We start from the raw sequence: 17,521 nt of genomic DNA on the forward strand, positions 1-17,521 counted from the left end.
AGGGGTCCAAGTTTCTAAAACCACGAGCATAAGAGAGGAGAGAGGTGTCACGGAGGCGTGAGTAAGGAGGTTGGAGAGTGAATGACGCGGGACTCGGAGTCTAACGAGGTGGGAGAGCAGCCTGTCTTAATTGCACCGATTCTCTGCCAGGAGCGAGTACATTTTGCGTATGCTGGGGGTGTGTGAAGGCTGAGTTGGAGTCCCGTGGGGTGGGGGAGGGTGGGTTCGGGTACCGTGGGGTAGGGGAGGGTGAGTTCGGGTACCGTGGGGTGGGGGAGGGTGGGTTCGAGTACCGTGGGGTAGGGGAGGGTGAGTTCGGGTACCGTGGGGGTAGGGGAGCGGCGGCCGCCTGGTTTGCGTCGGAGTAGAAGAGCTTGATCTCGCCCATCGGCCGCAGCGGCGCCGGCGCGGTGCCGTTAGCGAGCGCGAGCCCGCGCACCCACGCGGGGATGGCGTTGGTGGCGGCGGGCGGGCACACGTCGCACGAGACAGGGCAGGTGCCCTCCATGAAGCCCGGGTTGGACTTGCACTCGCCACTCGCCGCCCACTTGAGGCACATCTGGTTCTGGTCGGCGCAAGACTGCTGGCCGGCCTGAGGGAAAGGTCTAGGAAAGGTCTAGGAAAGTTTCTGGTCGGAACAAGACTGCTGGCCGGCCTGAGGGGAGAGGCAGCCGGGGCCGTGACAACCGCCTTGCGTGCGCCTGCGGCTTTACCGCGCGCCGTGCGCGTGTAGAGATTGCGGCCCAGAGGCAGACGCCACGGAGCGGGAGAGTGGCGCGCCGGCCAGAGACAGGATCTGCGCGCAGCATCTACAGGCGGCTGGCCGTCTTCCAAGCCGGGCAGGTGACGGCGTCGGTGGGAAGGCCTGCGTGGTGCAGACGTATGGGCTCACTGGCTAGAGCTCGCACTAGAGGCTGTCATCGCATTCGCCTTCCTGGGACCCAGCGCTGGCTTCTGACTGCCGCCGCTGTCTCTCCCTTCTCGACTGTCTGTGCTTGTGGGCCTGGGCTTGTGTTTTTGCGTGGAGACGCCGGCATCAGGGCGGGAGGACGGTCGCGTGCAGCGGACTCAGAGCACCGCGTGAGTACGAGGGGGGCGACTGCACGACTGCAGTCGAGTCCGTGCCCTCTCGAGCGCCGGCTTGGAGGACAAGAGTGCGTCTTCCGCTTCTAGGCGGGCAGGCCCATATCTCCCCATATCTCCCCCATATCTCCCCAGATCTCCGCTTCTAGGCGGGCAGGCCCTCGCTGCCGGCGCGGCCGCACCCGCCCTCGCCCACCGGCCGGTTGTAGTAGTCGCACATTGCGTCGTTGAGCTCGAGAACCGTCTCGGCGCACAAGCGCTCGATGTGCCTACTCACGGCATACGGTGTGACGAGACGCTGTTCCACAGCTCGACGGCGCGCAGGCACCGGCGCTCAGTGTGCCGCGGCGCGGGCGGGTCGCCGAAGGTCTTGCCGGAGCACGCGTTTGCGTCGAAGCCGCCAAAGGAGTACTTTGTGAACTTGAAGCTGCCCACCGCGCAGTGTAGCCCGTAGTGGATGATGTACGATTCCTGTGCACACCGCCATCTGTGAGTGAGACGCTGTTCACAGGCGCCGAGGGTGTGATCACGCGTGTCACCGACCTGTGACAGGCCCAGTGGTACGGACGGTGGCACCGTGTGTGGACCGTGTGTGGCGCCTCGTGTCGGCTCCTCGAGCCATTCGCACGCAGCGTGTGCGTGCGTGTGCGTGTTGGCGCCCGTCCTCCACATGCTAGGAGTGTGTGCGAGACTTGGCCTGAAGGGTGTGTGTGCGTGTGGCCCGTCCTCCACATGCTGGGAGTGTGTGCAAGACTGGCTGGCTGACCTTTGGGCGCGCGGCGCCCACCTCGTCGGGGTAGACGACGACGCCTTCGGTGAGGATGTGGCGCAGCTTCGCCTCCGCCGCCGCAAAGACGTACCCGTACCTGTTCGCAGTGCGTTTGAAGTGGACGGACGCCGTTGGACGAGCAGAAGAACAAAAGAGGCGGAGGCACATCTCCGAGATCCAAGGCGCCGAGCCGTGGCCAACGTATGCGTCACCGGTCAGTATGTCGGCCGGCACCGACAGCTGGCCCGAGTGCTCGTCCTTGATGCTCCAGTACTTTTGCGGGTTGGTGCGCACCTCGATCTCGTAGTGCAGCCAGCGCGGCGCAATCGTGCGAATGTCGTCAATGTGGAAGAACATGTACCAGCCGCCGGCCGCGTGCCGCTTGCCGTCGGGGCCGGGCGGGTTGTAGTTGTTGACGTCGGCGCCCGCGTACTGCACCGCCTCGACGGACGGCAGGAACTGCGCCGGCAGCCCGTTCCTGATGCCCGTGTCGAGGTAGCCGACATGCTCCGAGACCACGACTCCCTTCTTGACGCCCATCGCGATGGGGTCGAGGGGCTTGCGCAGCAGCATGTCGGCGTCGATGTAGAGGACGTAGTCGGTGCTCTTCGCCTCCTCCGAGTGCATCACCCACTCCATGATGGAGCCCGGCTTGTTGTACGAGGGCGACGAGTCCTGCGCGCGTGAGCCGGTCGGCGGGTGCGTCTCCCCCTCGGGCACGCGCCGCTTGTGCTGGATGCGGCCGTAGTTGCGGTGGACAAAGGTGTTGCCGAGGTTGAGGCCCTTGTACCTCTTGAGCTGCTCCTCATCGCACGCCAGCAGACGCGTCACGCCGCCAGGCATGCCCGAGAGCCGATGCGACCAATACACGCCGATCGACTTGTAGTCAAAGTTGTTTGTGCATTCGGCGCAAAAGACGGTCCAGACGCGAGGCTCCTGAGGCTCGGGAAGCGGAGCCGCGGTGGCGGCGGACAGACTCAGGAGAAGAAGCCGAGTTGGCCGCGGCATGTCTGTCGCTGTCGATTGCCAAAGAAAAATCGCCTTCGATACCGGCTCGTGCGACAGCCAGCCGCTCTGGAACAAGGCTCGCGCTGGGCGCGTACGGCCTCAATTCGCGCCATTCTTCTTTCTGCCTAGCCGCCCTGGACCGGCTGCACGCGTGCGCGAGCGGTGGACCGTTCGCGACGCTCGGCGGCTCCGCCACCGGCTCGCGACGCCTGCGCTTGGCGCTCAGGCGCGAGAGCGGCACATGTCTCCCTCTCTCGGCGCCGCATCTCGCCGCTTCCGAGGCCCCCACTCGTGCACGCGGAGTCGAGAGAGCCGTCCCCGCCGCGCAGGTCGTCTCGGGCGCGCGGAGTTTTGCCTCGGTCTTCCGGCGCGCTACTATTTCGAGGACGTGTATGTTGCCCGAGCCGCCACCGCCGCGTGGCGTGATTCGCCCTCGACGTGCCCGCGGACCGAACTCAATCTCGTTCGGATGGGTGGTGGGGCGAATCGCATTGTGCTCGGCCGAAGCTCGCGCTAATCTGCCGCGCGAGTGAGCCACGCCCTTTGCGCCGGTCTCCTCGACCAGGAGACCGCGACGCCGCGACGAAGGACCCGCGCTGGCCGAGGACAGCGCATCTCGGCCGCTGCTTACGCGTTCTGCTCTTTGACGGCACGGCAGGCTATTCGCCAGCCGACCCGGGGCTGCCGAGCCGCCCTCGGGCTTTCGCAACGGACATCACTCGCCCGCTTCTGCGCCCACCACGTCCCTCTCTGAGTCTATGAGCTGGGAGCTTGACGTACTGGGCGCCGGCGACTCGGGAGGCCGGCCTCCAGGGCGCACACTCACGACTCAGAGAGCGGAATGTCGGCGGTCAGCAGCGAGTCTCAGACCCCGAGACCGGCCGCCTGTCATGTTCATGACTTTCATGTGACATGTCGTCGGACGTCAGAGACAAAGACTCACGATATAACTGAGAGGCGATAACTGAGACGAACTCGGCCATTTTCAAATGTACTTACATAAACCTTTCCCGAGCGTCCGGTCATTGCGCACTCTCGACGAATTGGCGCACACGGCGGCGGCTGCGCACTATCCACGAGTGATGTGTCCAGGACGGGATGTGCGAGGTGTGACAGTGCGAGCGGCCCCGCGCTCTGCCCCTCCCGGTTTGGCAAACTGGCTCCACGGGCAAACGACCCGTCACCGCTCCTCGCAAGCTGCCACACTGCACCGCACTGGATTCTGTTCGGCAACGCACAAACCTCCACGAGCAGGACTGCATCGCGCCGCATTTTGGCGTGGGAAGCTTCTGGGCAAGGGTGAGAAAAAGCGCGAGGAAGTACGAGACGGCGAATCAGCCTGGGGGGAATGACGCAGACGGACCGTGTCCGCAGTGTCAAGCAGGCTCGGGCCCAGCACCCCTTCCCACTCCAACTGTTTGTGATTTTCGCGAGCGAGCTCATTTTGTCGCCTACGCAACTGCGGCGAGAGAGGTGGAGAGAGCGCGAGGAACTTGACCGGAGCGAGGCCTCCGACGCGGCCGGTCACTGGCATCGCCTCTCTGGAGCCTCGACGCCGCTCGGCGGCACGGCAGCAGCAGGAGCACCGCCGAGCGCGGCCGCTCGCCGAGCGCGCCTCCGAGGCCGCCGCGGCAGCCGCGAGCGCGTCGAGGCCGGCTCGTACGCGACGGCGTCGCCCAGCTGGACGGCGCGGACCGGATGGACATCAAGAGCGGGTCGGGAGGAGGGCTCAGTATCGAGAACTGCAGGGCTGCAGCTGGCGAGCTCGGCGCCCTATGAGCTCGGCCTGTTCCAGCGCTGCACGAGCCGGAGTGACAGCGCAACCTATCCCTCGTTTGGCTTGTCTGTTTTCTTTCTTTCTTTCAGCGCAAAGCGCCAAGGACGTATTTTCTTGTCAATAACGAGGTCTGTGAACAGCAGCTCCTGCCTGGCCACGGCGCATACGCCTAGTTGGACCTCAGATCGCCCGACCGCGTCCCGGTGCTCTCCTGCTCGTTCTCAGGGAGGGGCGTAGTCCCGTTCACACCCTCACTTAGGCATGAGCGCCCGAAACTTAAACGGCGGGCGCTTGACGAACCCGAGGGGGGGGCGGGGGCAGCAACGGCTGCGGCCCCGAGAGTCGAATCGACAACTCATAGTTCGAACTGGCGACTCATAATGAAACTTGCTGAAATCGCCCTGTGGGGGCGGCAGCGGCGACCGCCCCGGGGGCGGCAGCGGCGACCGCCCCGGGGAATATGTTTAGCGACTCCCACCCCCAAGGAAGTTCTGATAGACATGTCCAGGACTCTGTGGCTGAAGTAGCGTGTGCGTCGAAGCCACAAGAGGGCTGGCTACGTCGAAGAAGTGGGGGGGGTGGGGGTTTCGCGTATTTTGTTTTCCTTGAACGGTTGATGAGACTGTGAGACGATCGCCGCAAGGGGCGTGAACGCACAAGTGCGTAATGACCGCAAGTGGTCGTGAACACCCCAAGGGGTGTGAAAGTAAATACTCCACTTATTCACAGATACCATACCGCTCGCCGCGCCAAGCCGCGGTCCGGTCGTCCGCCCGGCGGCCAAGCCCAAGGGCGGGGAGGGGGCCACCCGCGCTCGCGCAGCTCTCGTGGTCGGATTTGTGACGCCGCCGCACCGCGCCGCGGCCGGGGGCCCTCGGAGGCCGAGGATGGCCGTGGCGGACCGGGACGAGCTCTGGGAGGTGAAGTGTCAGTGAGTACATTGTAGAGACTGACCATGTGCACAATATCTCTCACTCTAGCTAAGCCAGGGGAGGCGATACCGGGGTGCCGTACAGCAGCTCGATATGGTGCTTCGCCGGCGTGCGTCCCGGCGGAGCGTCCCGGATGGGCGGTCCGGGGGAGGAAAACGACATGGGACAACGTCGACGGCGCCCTGATTCGACTTTTGACTTCAACAAAGACAGTCGCACGCGCCGCAGCGCGGCGCGTGCGCGACTGCCAGGAGGGGAGGAGCGGAGAATGATACGTCTCAGTTGTGTTCGCGCGCCGGGATCGTGTCCCTCAGCCTCACTACTCGATAGCGGTCCCGCCGTAGCTCGCGCATACCCCTTCACCCTCGCCTCGCTGCTTGGTGTTTCTGAACACGTAGTCGTCCACGCTGTGGGGGTTGTGTGTGGGTCCTGTGTCTGGGAGGGAGGGAGTGGGGTGCAGGTTGCTCACCCACGGCACCGGGCCGGTGCTTGCACTTTGAATGCCGTGGGGCTCCTGCCCGTGTCCGGGCGTGGAGATGCGAGGGTCGCCCCCCCTTGCCCCACCACTTTTTGTGTGTGGAGACGTTTACCTTACCTTACCTTAGGAAGCTAGGCAGAGGCCGCATCGCGTCAGCTGTATACGTTTTACCCAAAACCGAAACCAAAACACGGATCTCCAAACCAAAAAGGGATGAAATCCCTTATGGATATAATCGCCAAATTATCTCAGGAACATATAGTGTGAATGCCCGGGAACACTCACAACCAGCTGCAGCTCACAACCTGCACAGACTTTAGGCCGAGACAGTAGCAGTGCCATGCAGCGGACGAAGCAGGAATGTAGGGCGGGCCCTTAAGCTCACTTATCCACGTTCACCCGACCGGCACGAGGCTCGGCACTCGAGCTCGGCGCCACCCCGTGGACCGTGCGTGCCGCCGACACTCAGATCATCTTGTGGGCGCGGAGGGCTTGCGCGTGCGCGCTTCCGGCGACGCTTGCGCGGAAGTGCGCCGCCTCACCCTCGCGCAGCCCTTCGGGCGCGAGGCGCGCTTGCGGGGGCGGTGAGCTGAAGGCGACCAGCGAGAGCCGGCGCGGAATGGCACCCGCGGACGGCGTGGCGGTATCCTCGCGGAGCTCCGCGCCCACGTCTCGCACGCGGTGCGTTGGCGCGGACACGCGCCCGTTTGAGCGGATGTGCGTCGCCCAGCCGAGCATGAGGATCGCGTCGTCCGCCGACGGCTTCACGAGGTACCACGCGCCATCACGTAGCACCTCAAGGCCCGGGACGCCGCCATCGAAAATCAGCGCCATCGTGCCGTAGTCGCGGTGCTCGGCGCATCGCAGCGGGCGTGGCGCCTCAGCACCGCAGGGCGCGCCGCCGTGCGCCATGTAGTCGGAGAGGCGGTACTTGAGCGAATGGGCCTCGGTGCGCAGCGCGGCGCAGCGCGTGACGCGCGCGAGCGCTTCGTGCAGAGTGGACAAACGGCCGTGCATGACGGCGTCCAGGAAAGCAAGCGGCTCGGCGGCGAGCGCGGCGAGCGCCGGTGGCAGCGCCTCGTGCGCGCCCAGCTCCGAGTGGCCGAAGGCATAGTCGAGCACGCGCTTCTGGTCGGCGTTTTGGCCCGGCTGCGAGAGCCATGGCCAACGACCCTTCCACGAGAGCCCGCGCTCGAGGCGGCCGGCCTCCGACGAAACGCCGAGGCCGAGCTGCGCGTGGCGGGCGATCACGCCGTCGAAGAGCGCGCCTGTCGCCTCGTATGGCGCTCCCACGCCGGCGCCGACCAGCCGCAGCACGCCGCCGCTTTGCTCGATAGCCGCGGCGAGCTCCTCCACCGGCGCGTCACACGCCACTGCAATCGGCTCGAGCCAACGCGCGTGCTGCGCTGCTCGCTCGGTGGCTCTCTCGGCGACGGTCGCTTTCTCGGGCGAGGGAGCGGCGGCTTGGGCACGCAAGCTGGCGGCGATGGGTGGTGGCGGGTGATTGGACCAGAGCCACGCGTGATCGCCGTCTTCATCTTCGTCGAACTCGGCGAGTGCCTTCACTTTAGCCGCAACGGCGCAACGCGGCTGGCGGCGCGCGCGCGGCAGCGGCATGCGTGCCATGCTCAGCCACGCCTCCTCGCTCGCGCCCGGCCCGTGCAGGCGGAACTGCGCGGCGCACAAGGCGGAGCGCTTCACGCGATGCCACACGCTCGCATGGTTCGCGCGCAGCAGCGGCAGCCGCGGCAGGCAGCCGAGCAGCGCGGCGAGATCGTCAAGGTAGGTGCGGTACTGACAGAGCGCTGTCAGCCGGCCGGCATCGCGCTCGAAGAACCGCGTCTCCGCAGCGCGATCGCGTGCGATCGCGTCGATCATCGCCGCGTGGCTTGGCAGCGTGAGCTCGCCCGCAAGCAGCGCCGCCCAGTAGCGCGCCGCCAGCTCGCTCATCGGAGGCACCGCACCAAAGGCCGGCCGTGCGAAGCCCACGAAGGCGAGGGTGGCGCCAAACGCAGGGCACAGCATGTGCTTGAAGCGCGTGCGCGCGTCGCCCGCTGCGCGCGCGAGGTCGGGCATGTGGCGCTCGAAAAAGGGAAAGGAGCTCTCGTAGCCGGTGCAGCAAACGACAGCGTCGAACGCGCAGCGCGTGCCGTCGGCGAGCATCAGCTGTCCGTCGGGCAAGAGCTGTCGAACCTCGCCAACCTGCGCGGCGCCGTGGTAGCGGATGGCCTCCAGGAAGGCGAAATTCTTCGTGCCGAAGCGGCTGAACGGCAAGTTGCGGTGGCGGTGATTCCACGCCATCGCATCGCGCTCGAGCTCGTCAAAAGTGGGCGGCTGCCGCGCCGCCCCGAGCGCAGTGCGCACCAGCTCGGCCTCGCGCGGGCTGCCCTTGGCGCTCTGCAGCACTGACTTCCACAACCAGTGGTACTCCTTGGGCCCCCACGCTTCTGCCATGTTGGCGCGCGAAGTCTGCAGGTCCGCCGGCTCGTCGGCCGTCGCCCAGCGGCCAACGACTGCGCCCGGCCCGTTCGCACGGGTGCTGATGGCCACGTGTGCCGCGCCCGCCTTGGCAATCGCGAGGGAGAGGTCAGAGCCCGCCTCGCCCAAGCCCACCACCAGCACGCGCTGCCCGGCGAAGTCGGCGGCGCGGCGGAACTGCGAGCTGTGCAGCACGCGGCACGGTCCCGCGGCGCCGGCGGTCACGTACGGCTCCGCCCACGCCGGCCACGCAGGCGCCTGGTATCAACAAATTACATCGGGCGGCGGCAGCACAACGGGGCGACAGGACAGGACACTCCTGATGTAGGCCGGAGCAGACGGCGAGTGCATCGAAGGTGTGCTGCTCGCGGTGCGCGCCGCCGCCCTCCCCGCCCACGACGACGTCGACGATCCACGCGCCGTGCTCGTCGCGTCTAGCGGCCTCGACGGTCGAGCCGCATTGGACGTGCTTGGTGAGGCCGAAGCGGCGCTCGAAGGCCTGCAGGTACTGCACGTAGTCCTCGGCAGACCAGAAAGTGGGCGACGCCTCGCGCCCGTCCGAATGGCAGCCGAAGGCGGTGATTACCGAGGACGAAGTGAGCTGTGCGCCTTCATACGCCGTCGCGAAGGCGCCTCCGATGCGCGAGCCCTGTTCGAACGCCGTACACGCAAAGCCGCGGTCGAGACACTCTTTGAGCACGATGAGGCCACTTGGCCCGCAGCCGATGACGCCGACGCGGAGGGCGGCGGGCGCAGCAACGTCACGCGCGTGGCCTGCTGGCGCAGCGACCAAGCGCGCTGCACCTCCACTTGCTGCCTGGCGCCGCAGGACGCTCAACCCAATCGCTTGTCGCCACACTGCCGAAGCGGCCGCCTCGTCGCCTCTCTCAAAGAGCATGTCGCCGAGCGCGCACTGCGCGTGAATACATCCCGCTTCGGCGGAGGTTTGGAGCTCCGCAAGCGAAGGCGCCCCCGGGAGGGCTGCCATCGGATTCACGCTGCAACAGCCATCCTCTCGCCGGCTGCCATCATGGGTGGCTGAGAGAGCTGCCATCATGATGGCTGAGAGCTCTTCCAGCCCATCGCACGCCTTTGCTGTCGGCGAGCGTGTTCACGCACGAGTGGGCGCCGAGTGGAAGATGGGCACGGTCGTTGACCTGCAGAGCAGCGAGCACGGCTCAGCTGTCACGTACGAGGTGAAGCTCGACGGCACCGCGCGAGTCGCAGACGGTGCGACTCTCTACGTCTCCGATGACGCCAACGAGATCCGCGTGCCGTGCGAGGTGGGCTCGCCGGCCAACCCTAAGAACGCTCGTGATTCGCTCACTGACCTCCTGCAAGAGTGCACCGGGACCGGCTCGAATTACTGCGTGGGCGGCGAGTGGACCGCTGGCGTGCTACCGGAGATCACGCACCAGGAGACCGGCGAGTTCCGCTACCCGCTCAGCGCGGAGCAGGCCACCGCCTTCATCACGGCGTCGCAGCGCTCGGGCGTGGGCACCATGACGGACACTGTGATCAACCTCGAGGCGCGCAAGTCGTGGGAGGTGTGCTGCGGCCTTGCACATATACACATAATGCGCACTGCCGATACCTCTCCGCCGTTGCACATATACACATAATGCGCACTGCCGATACCTCTCCGCCGTCTCCACCGCCACCCTCGTCACGTCCACCCTCGCCGCCCCCCGCCCCCGCCATCGACACCAGCACCTCCCTCTCCTTCGCCTCTGGCGCTGCCCGCCGCCCTCGCGCGTAGCTCCTGCCGGCCGACCTCAACTTTGTCAATCACGACGAGTGGGAGGCCTCCGTCCTCCTGCCGATGCTCGCGCACATCTCGTCGAGCCTCGACCTCGACGACTGGCAGCTTGGCGCGTCGCTGTACAAGATGCTCGTGTACGAGGAGGGCTGCTTCTTCCGCCGTGCGCCGCCGCCGCCGCCTCCGCATGCCGCCCATCGTCAGACGCCCATCGTCAGATGCCTCCCACACACTCGCCGCAGGCCACAAGGACAACGTGCGCATCGACAACATGTGGGGCACGCTCGTGATTCAGCTGCCCTCCGTGTACGCGGGCGCGGCGCTGCGTGTCTACTCGCCGTCCGCGCCGCACGACACCACCACTTTCGACTTCGCCGACGCCGCCGCCGCCGCGCCGACCAGCGCGCCGGCGGCGTCTCGCAAGAGCGCACGGCTCAAGAAGCAGGCGGAGAAGGCGGCGGCGGCGGCGTGCGCGGCGTCGAGGCGGCTCAAGTTCGCAGCCTTCTACGCCGACTGCCAGCACGAGGTGGACACGCTCACCGGCGGCCTGCGCTGCGTGCTCGTGTACAACCTGACCGGTGGATGTGGTAGGAGAGAGGTGAAGACACAGTCTGACCAGCGACTGGACACCATGCGGTGTGGTTGGACGCAAGCGAGGCGGAGAGCCGGCAACACTGGAGCGACACACAGACACACAGACAAGACTCTCAGCTAGTAAGGCTGCCACACACCCCGAGTGAGCGTACGGCACTACGTCACCTGACAGGAGTGCCGCTCGAGAAGACGCTCGCCAAGAAGCGCGGCCTCAGCGAGAGCGAGTGGCGCGGCGCGCCCTCAAAGCTGTGCGCGAGCCCGCCGCAGCCGGCCGACGAGGCGCTCGTCGCCAAAATCGCACACGCGTTGCGCGCGCTCACGCGCGAGACGGATGCGCACTACCCTGACGAGACGTACACGGAGGAGGTCAACTCGTACAGCCGGGGCAAGGCGCCACCAGTCCTAGTTGCTCGGCCGTGGTGGGTGGCCGATCTTTGGGATCCAAGTTGCTCACTGCTGCTAGGCGCACGAGTTCTGGCTCAAGAGCCTCTCGGCGGACGAGCGAGCCGTCTACGAGTACTCCTTCTCGTCTACCGAGACGTACGGCGACAACCAGAAGCGTGTCAAGGCGGCCTTTGAGCAGCTGCCGCCGTCCGTCGCCACGCGCTTCCGCGCGCTCGCCACCGCGGCGTCGTTCAAGGAGGTGACCGTCAAGCACGGCAAACCGGCAAAGCTCGTTGCCGTCCTCTCGCACTTCTACACGCCGCAGACTCTCACCGGCCTGCACGCGCTCAAGGGGCGCGATCGCGTCGTCGGCGAGCTGCTCGTCGCCGCGCTCGGCTGCTCGCGCGACGTGACCGCCGTGCCGCGCCTCTCGGCGCTCGCCGCCTCCACTCTCGTCGTCGAGGACCCTCCCGACTACCAGGCGCTCGCCAAGGATTCGACGGCGATGGCAGTGGTCGAGCGGGCCGTGCGGGAGCTCTGGCGGCCGGAAGGCGAGGCGGGCGAGGGCGAGGCGGGCGAGGGCGAGGCGGACAGTGAGGGCGGCGGGCCGCGCGTCGAGGCCTTCCTCTCGCTTGTCGTGCTGTGGGACTACGGCGAGAGCACGCCCGACCCGCCCGCCTTCACCTTTGGCCCGCTCATCCCGCTCGTGCCCGGCGCGACGGTGCCCGCGGACCTCAAGAGCGCCGTCGGCCCGAAGCTGCCAAACTTCGACGAGCGCGGCATGCGCCAGCTCTTTCAAGGCGAGGGCATCAACTGGGCGGACGACGAGTACGACGAGTACGACGAGGACCCCGAGCTGTACGAGTACGACAACTGGTGGCAGATTGGAGAGGTGCGCCCCAGCGAGCGATGCCTGAACATCCTCGCAGAGGAGCTGCTGCTCGCGGACGCGGCCGTCGCCAAGGAGCTCCGACGCGGACAGGACGACTCCTACCGCGAGCAGGCGCTCGTGACGGAGGGCGACCCGCAGCGCGTCGAGTTTCTCGGCAACGGCTGCCCATACCCAGGCCAGTGCTACGCACGTGCCGCCATCCTCTTCTGGCCCACCGAGGGGCGCAACGAGGTCCTCCGCCAGTCGCCCGCGGGGGGAAAGATGCTTGACGCCGCGGGCGCAACCCACTGAAAGGACGCCACTCATTCTGACGAGCGGAGGACTCGCCTCTCACCGCTGCACAGCAGGGCGGAGAGGATGGCGAGCAGCTCGGCCTCGGGAGCCTGCACGGACCAAGAGGGAGTGAGGAGCAGCCCGCATGCTGTATCGGCAGGACGTGCGCCTCGGCGCTCCCGCTCGCAGTACCCCGTGAGAATGAGAGGCGCCCTGGGGGGGCACGTGGAGTGTGTTGGACCGCCGGTTACATTCTTCATGAGCTCTTGTGTCGCGCCGTTTTGAAATGGTCTCTTCGTCTGTCCCGTGTCCGTCCGCGCTCTCAACATGCAGATGCACAGCCCCGACCGCCGACGCCACCGTTTCTCTTCTGTACGGAGCTAAGTGCCCCGCCGTCCTCGCAGGAGTCGCTTAGGCGGCTCCCGTGGTGTACCTGTGTTAGTGCCAGTGCGCGCCAGTCCCGTGCCCAGTGTTGTGCTGGCCTTCGTAAAATTCTTCTACCAACTTCTAGTCCGCGCCCTGTTTTTCTTCATTTGCTGCCAACCAGGGTTCCGACTTTGTAGGGTAGCATCGCGGGATTTGGGGTAGGGGGGTAGGGGGGTAGGGGGTCTGGGAGGCCGGCGGCTCTGCCGCCGCAGGGGTAGGGGGGTGTAAGCCCCCCCCCCCCCCCCCCACGCCCCCAGGGCCCAGCCATTTCCCGCCTCCACGGTTGACGGTAAGACGTAAGACCGTCGTAAAAGAGAGACAGCCGTATTGTCCGCTGCATGAGACGCGGGCGGCGGGCGCGCGGAGGGGCAGCGTGAGGTGCACAGGGCTCCGCGCAGAGAGAGATGTTTAGCAAACCGTAAAGAGAGGGGACAGGTGGCAAACAAAGATCCGTTAGCGGGAGATCGGCGGGAGCGAGGAGGAGGAGGGCCTCGGCGCTCGGGCGCGACCGAGGTGCTGTCGGCTGGCAGCTCTGGCTCGCCTTCTGACAACAAGTATATCGCATCGAGCACTTTGTTGGTCCAGCTTTCAGTGTGCATGCCTGCGCTTGAGCTCGGAGAGGTCATCGGAACAGGCCTCGCCCTCATCCTGACGCTAATCTTCGCGATGCCCTCCGTTCCGCATCGAGCGATCGAGGTGCTGCGCTACAAATGGCTGGTGGGCAAGGTGAAGCACAGCCTGCACCCGTTTGTGGGCGAGTTTGGGCGAGCGGATTCTTCGTAGACTTCTTTTTTGTTTGCCTGTGTTCGATAGAGAAATGTTGCGTATTATTGCGGGCCCTCTGCTAAAACGTACGGAAACAGCACATTCTTACTGACAATCTATCAGATCACTTGGCGACAGTGATCGTAGACTTAGCTCCTTTAGCCTCCCTCGCCGACTGCTCAGAGCCGACGTGGCCGTCGTCGTCGAGATCGAGCCCTGTCAGCTTCTCGGTCAGGTTGAGCGCGTCGCTGAGGATCCCGCCGACTCCTCCTCCGCCTGAGCCGCACGCTGCGTCGATCCTTTCGAGGATCAGGCGGTACGACACGTCGGCATGCGGGCCGCCGTGCAGCGGGGTCGCGATCGGGCGGTAGATGCCCGCCTCACGCAGCGCGGCGGGCGTCGCCGCGATGATGTCGTCGAAGGTGGCGGCGCCCGCATCGCCGTCGCGCCGCTCGTGGACCAACACGAACGGCCGGTCGCCCTCCAACGCCTCATGCACCTACTCACAGCAGCGGCGTGAGGAGACGCCGTTCGCAGCAGCGGCCAGTCTCGCCCTCCCAACCGCCTCACCTCGCGGCCGAGCGCCTCCGCCCGCTCCCCCGCCGCAAAGGTGGCGCCGTTCAGGTACAGCAGAAAGGCGCACGCCGCACGCGCCTGGGCCGGGTCGTCCGTGCTGCGCAGCTGCTGGCCACTGGCCTCGGCGATCCCAGCCGCCACCGCAGCCGCGCCGGCGTTGTCCCGCGAGAAGTAGACGTGAAGGCTCCTCTTGGTCGCGAGCGGCGGCGGCGGCGAGCGGAGGAGGTCGCCCGGGAGGAAGATGGGCTGGTCTGCGCCGGCCGCCTTCCACGCGCGAAGCAGCTCGACGATCAGCAGCTTCATCGAGCACATCTGGAAGGGGCGCAGCCGGTGCCACGTCACCAGCGGCGCCGCGAAGACATGCTCGCGCAGCTCGTCGGGGCACTCGGCACGGTGGACGTCGAGCGGCACTCCGCCGTGCGACGGGTCCGTCTCCAGCAGCAGAATCAGCGGCCTCTTCCGCTCCACCTATCCACAGCCCTCTGTTCTCGGCGCTCCGCGCTCTTCTCAGCGCGAGCGGCCTCTCTGCTGAACCGCGGCGCGCAGCTCGCGCAAGCAGTTGTGGGAACGCATGTAGTCGGAGGCGGGTGCGCCTGTTCACAGCTAGAGGTGTGAAGAGACGCTGTTCACGGGAGGGAGCGCATGTAGTCGGAGGCGGGTGCGCCGTCGGCGACGGCGGTCGAGCCCGTCAGCAGCACGATCACGGCCTCCGAGTTGCCAATGTGCTCCTCCAGCCGCGCGGTGTCGTCCAAGTTGTCGACATCAAGGAAGGGCGAGATGTTTTGCACGTACCTGGAGATTTGGGGAGATATGGGAAAAATATGGGGAGATCACAATGTTTTGCACGTACCTGGCCGCAATACGCAGCCGTCATGGCGGTGCCGTGGACGTGTCGAGAGGGGGGGGGGAGGTGACAGGCGATGGACGCCATGGGCTTGTCGAGACGGCGGAGGGCGGTGGGCGGTGGGGAGGAGCGAGTGTCTCGGAGCTTCGCGGCACACCGCTGCAGCTCGAGATATGGGGGAGATATGGGGAGGTATGGGGAGATATGAGCTGTCGCGGCACACCGCTGCAGCTGCCCCTTGAGCGCCTTTGCCTGGTCCTGCCCGCTCGACCACACGTGGGAGAGGAAGACGTGGTACCTGTGCACGTCACCTGTTCACAGCTAGAGGTGTGAAGAGACGCTGTTCACGGGGGAGAGGAAGACATGGTACCTGTGCACCGCGGTCAGTCTGTGACGCGCTGGGGCGTGGCCGAGCGAGAGGCAGCTGGTGAGCACCGCCCATCCGGCAGCCCCATAGCAGAGATGACCCGCGCCTACCCACGAGAGACACAGCAGCGAGGGTCAGCCCCGAGCGGCGACCCGCATACACGCCTTGCGGCCGACCCGCATCGCCCGCGCGCCTTGTTGTCCCTCGGCCTCGGCTTCGCGCGCGTGACTCGGCGCGAGACAGAGCGGTGCAGCGTCCCGCCCCTGCGGCGAGGGCGGCGGCGGCGAGGGTGGAGACGAGGGCGGCGGCGGCGAGGGCGGCGGCGACGGGGGGGGGGGGTGGCTGGAGGCGAGGGCGAGAGCGGCGGCATGCCGGACGGCGGCGGGGGCGAGGGCGGCGCGGCGGGCGCCTCGACAGGAGGCTCCGGCTGCTAGCCGACTCCAGCGCGGGCTCCCAGCGTGCAAAGTCGCGCTCCGCGTCCCTACGGTCCGGAGTCGGGGCTCGAGGGGCGGGGCCGCACTCGAGCAGCGCCCGGCATGCGCTCCGCTGTCGGCCTGATGATGCCCTTGAGGTGCCTCCGCCGCCGCCGCAACCGCACGTAGACCAAGCAGGCGCAGAGGCAGAACGCAATCAGCCCGGACGCCAGCGCCGCGATGACTTTGACCTTGACACGATCCCACGCAGACGATTCTTCGACCGCCTCGCACAAGTCGCCGCTCCGCCCCGGCAGACAGGAGCAGCGGCCTGAGATATGGGGAGATATGGGGAGATCACCGTCGACAAATACCTCGGCGGTCTCTCGGCTGCATCCCGGCTGTACCTCGGCAAGCTGGAGATCACGTCTCCCCCGGTGCAGAGGCGTGCTCGAGATATGGGGAGATCTGGGGAGATCTGGGGAGGTATGGGGAGATCTGGGGAGGTACGGGGAGATATGGGGAGGTCACCGTCGGCTCGGCAGGTTCCGTTGCCAGCAGTGCAGTTGCCCTCGTTGGCGCACTTGCGCAGCTTCCACCGCGGCGTGGGGAAGGAGACGTTCTCCTGCTCCTTTGCGTCGAAGACAACCTGAAGAGGCGTGCTCGAGAGATGGGGAGATGCGGGGAGAGAGGGGGAGAGTGCTCCTTTTTGCGTCGAAAGCAACCTAAAGAGAGAACGGGAGGGGTGCGGCTCCGCGCGCCGCGCGTTCACAGTCGGGCGATGCGCGGTGGTACAACACCTCGTAGCGTAGCCCGAGCGACGCCGCGCCGGGCGGGTACTGCACGACAGGGAAGTCCATCCCCTCCATCTGCCCGTCGGCGTTGAAGGAGATGCTGCTGGTGAAGAACTCGACGAGCGACGTGCTGCGGAGCGCGCTCGCCACGGCGGCCGTCTCGAGCGAGCCCGCCCGCTCGATGGCGTCGCCCAAGGCGCAGAGCGCCTATCATTGACGTGGCATTCCCATCCTCACCGCAATGCCGTTGTTGCTCGATGGCGGCGCCCAAGGCGCAGAGGGCCGCGAAAGTCGCGGCCCCGATGTAGTCGACCTTGGCCGGGTACTCTGTGCGGCCGCCGAACGCGCTCAAGAACTCCGCCGCGTATGTCGAGCTGTTCCAGCCGGAGAAGCGGCCGACCTCGCTCGGCATCGACGCGTCCCACGGCACCGCCTGCAGTGCCGGGGAGCGAGGGCGCCGGTGCACGTGGGCGAGCGGTGTGAGTGAGCGGTGTGTGAGCGTGCGTGCGTGTGCGTGTGTGGTGCGTGGTGCGTGGTGCGTGGTGGAGGGGGAGGGGGAGCCAGAGGGGGAGAGAGAGAGGGAGAGAGAGAGGAGGGGGAGGGGGAGACAGAGGGAGAGAGGGAGAGAGAGAGAGAGAGAGAGAGAGAGAGAGAGAGAGAGAGAGAGAGAGAGAGAGAGAGAGAGAGAGAGAGAGAGAGGGAGGGAGAGAGAGAGAGAGGGACAGAGAGAGTGAGAGGGAGAGGGTGAGGCAGATCCAGAGGGTGAGGCAGAGTGATAGGGAGAGTGAGAGACAGAGAGAGAGTGAGAGACAGAGGCAGAGACACAGGGAGATAAAGAGGGAGAGAGAGAGAGATAGAGTCTGTCTCGAGCGGATACTCTCTTTGCCACCAGCCGCCCCTCATCTTGCG

General features: G+C 66.5%; 5 protein-coding genes across 5 annotated transcripts in view; 1 reads left to right on the forward strand and 4 right to left on the reverse strand.

Moving 5' to 3' along the window:
- Positions 1–2,865, reverse strand: part of EMIHUDRAFT_440969 (hypothetical protein) — a 4,033-nt gene extending 1,168 nt beyond the window's left edge. The window contains exons 1-6 of the mRNA XM_005787602.1: positions 2,019–2,865; positions 1,850–1,949; positions 1,427–1,554; positions 1,243–1,352; positions 825–865; positions 340–592 (exon numbers count right to left, since the gene is read on the reverse strand). Coding sequence (XP_005787659.1) covers positions 340–592; positions 825–865; positions 1,243–1,352; positions 1,427–1,554; positions 1,850–1,949; positions 2,019–2,860 — 1,474 coding nt within the window. The 5' untranslated portion in view covers positions 2,861–2,865. The remainder of the gene's footprint in view (positions 1–339; positions 593–824; positions 866–1,242; positions 1,353–1,426; positions 1,555–1,849; positions 1,950–2,018) is intronic.
- A 1,175-nt stretch (positions 2,866–4,040) lies between these two features.
- Positions 4,041–4,394, reverse strand: EMIHUDRAFT_227523 (hypothetical protein; the record flags this gene model as incomplete). The annotated part of the gene is made up of 2 exons (XM_005787603.1): positions 4,041–4,082; positions 4,224–4,394. 2 exons carry the CDS (start codon positions 4,392–4,394, stop codon positions 4,041–4,043), a joined length of 213 nt encoding a protein of 70 aa, XP_005787660.1.
- Positions 4,395–6,512: 2,118 nt separating this feature from the next.
- On the reverse strand, positions 6,513–9,513 carry EMIHUDRAFT_110781 (hypothetical protein; the record flags this gene model as incomplete). The annotated part of the gene is made up of 2 exons (XM_005787604.1): positions 6,513–8,783; positions 8,836–9,513. 2 exons carry the CDS (start codon positions 9,511–9,513, stop codon positions 6,513–6,515), a joined length of 2,949 nt encoding a protein of 982 aa, XP_005787661.1.
- A 67-nt stretch (positions 9,514–9,580) lies between these two features.
- On the forward strand, positions 9,581–12,445 carry EMIHUDRAFT_227525 (hypothetical protein; the record flags this gene model as incomplete). The annotated part of the gene is made up of 7 exons (XM_005787605.1): positions 9,581–10,072; positions 10,285–10,447; positions 10,527–10,612; positions 10,709–10,862; positions 11,051–11,277; positions 11,342–11,788; positions 11,882–12,445. The coding sequence occupies 7 exons, from the start codon at positions 9,581–9,583 to the stop codon at positions 12,443–12,445; spliced, it is 2,133 nt and encodes a 710-aa protein (XP_005787662.1).
- A 1,297-nt stretch (positions 12,446–13,742) lies between these two features.
- On the reverse strand, positions 13,743–17,024 carry EMIHUDRAFT_455341 (hypothetical protein; the record flags this gene model as incomplete). The annotated part of the gene is made up of 9 exons (XM_005787606.1): positions 13,743–14,117; positions 14,189–14,648; positions 14,825–14,986; positions 15,262–15,336; positions 15,474–15,511; positions 15,926–16,149; positions 16,350–16,467; positions 16,619–16,819; positions 16,926–17,024. 9 exons carry the CDS (start codon positions 17,022–17,024, stop codon positions 13,743–13,745), a joined length of 1,752 nt encoding a protein of 583 aa, XP_005787663.1.
- Between the last annotated feature and the right edge of the window lie 497 nt (positions 17,025–17,521).

This window comes from Emiliania huxleyi, assembly GCF_000372725.1.
Source record: "Emiliania huxleyi CCMP1516 chromosome Unknown EMIHUscaffold_140, whole genome shotgun sequence".
NCBI classification, from domain to species: Eukaryota; Haptophyta; order Isochrysidales; family Noelaerhabdaceae; genus Emiliania; species Emiliania huxleyi.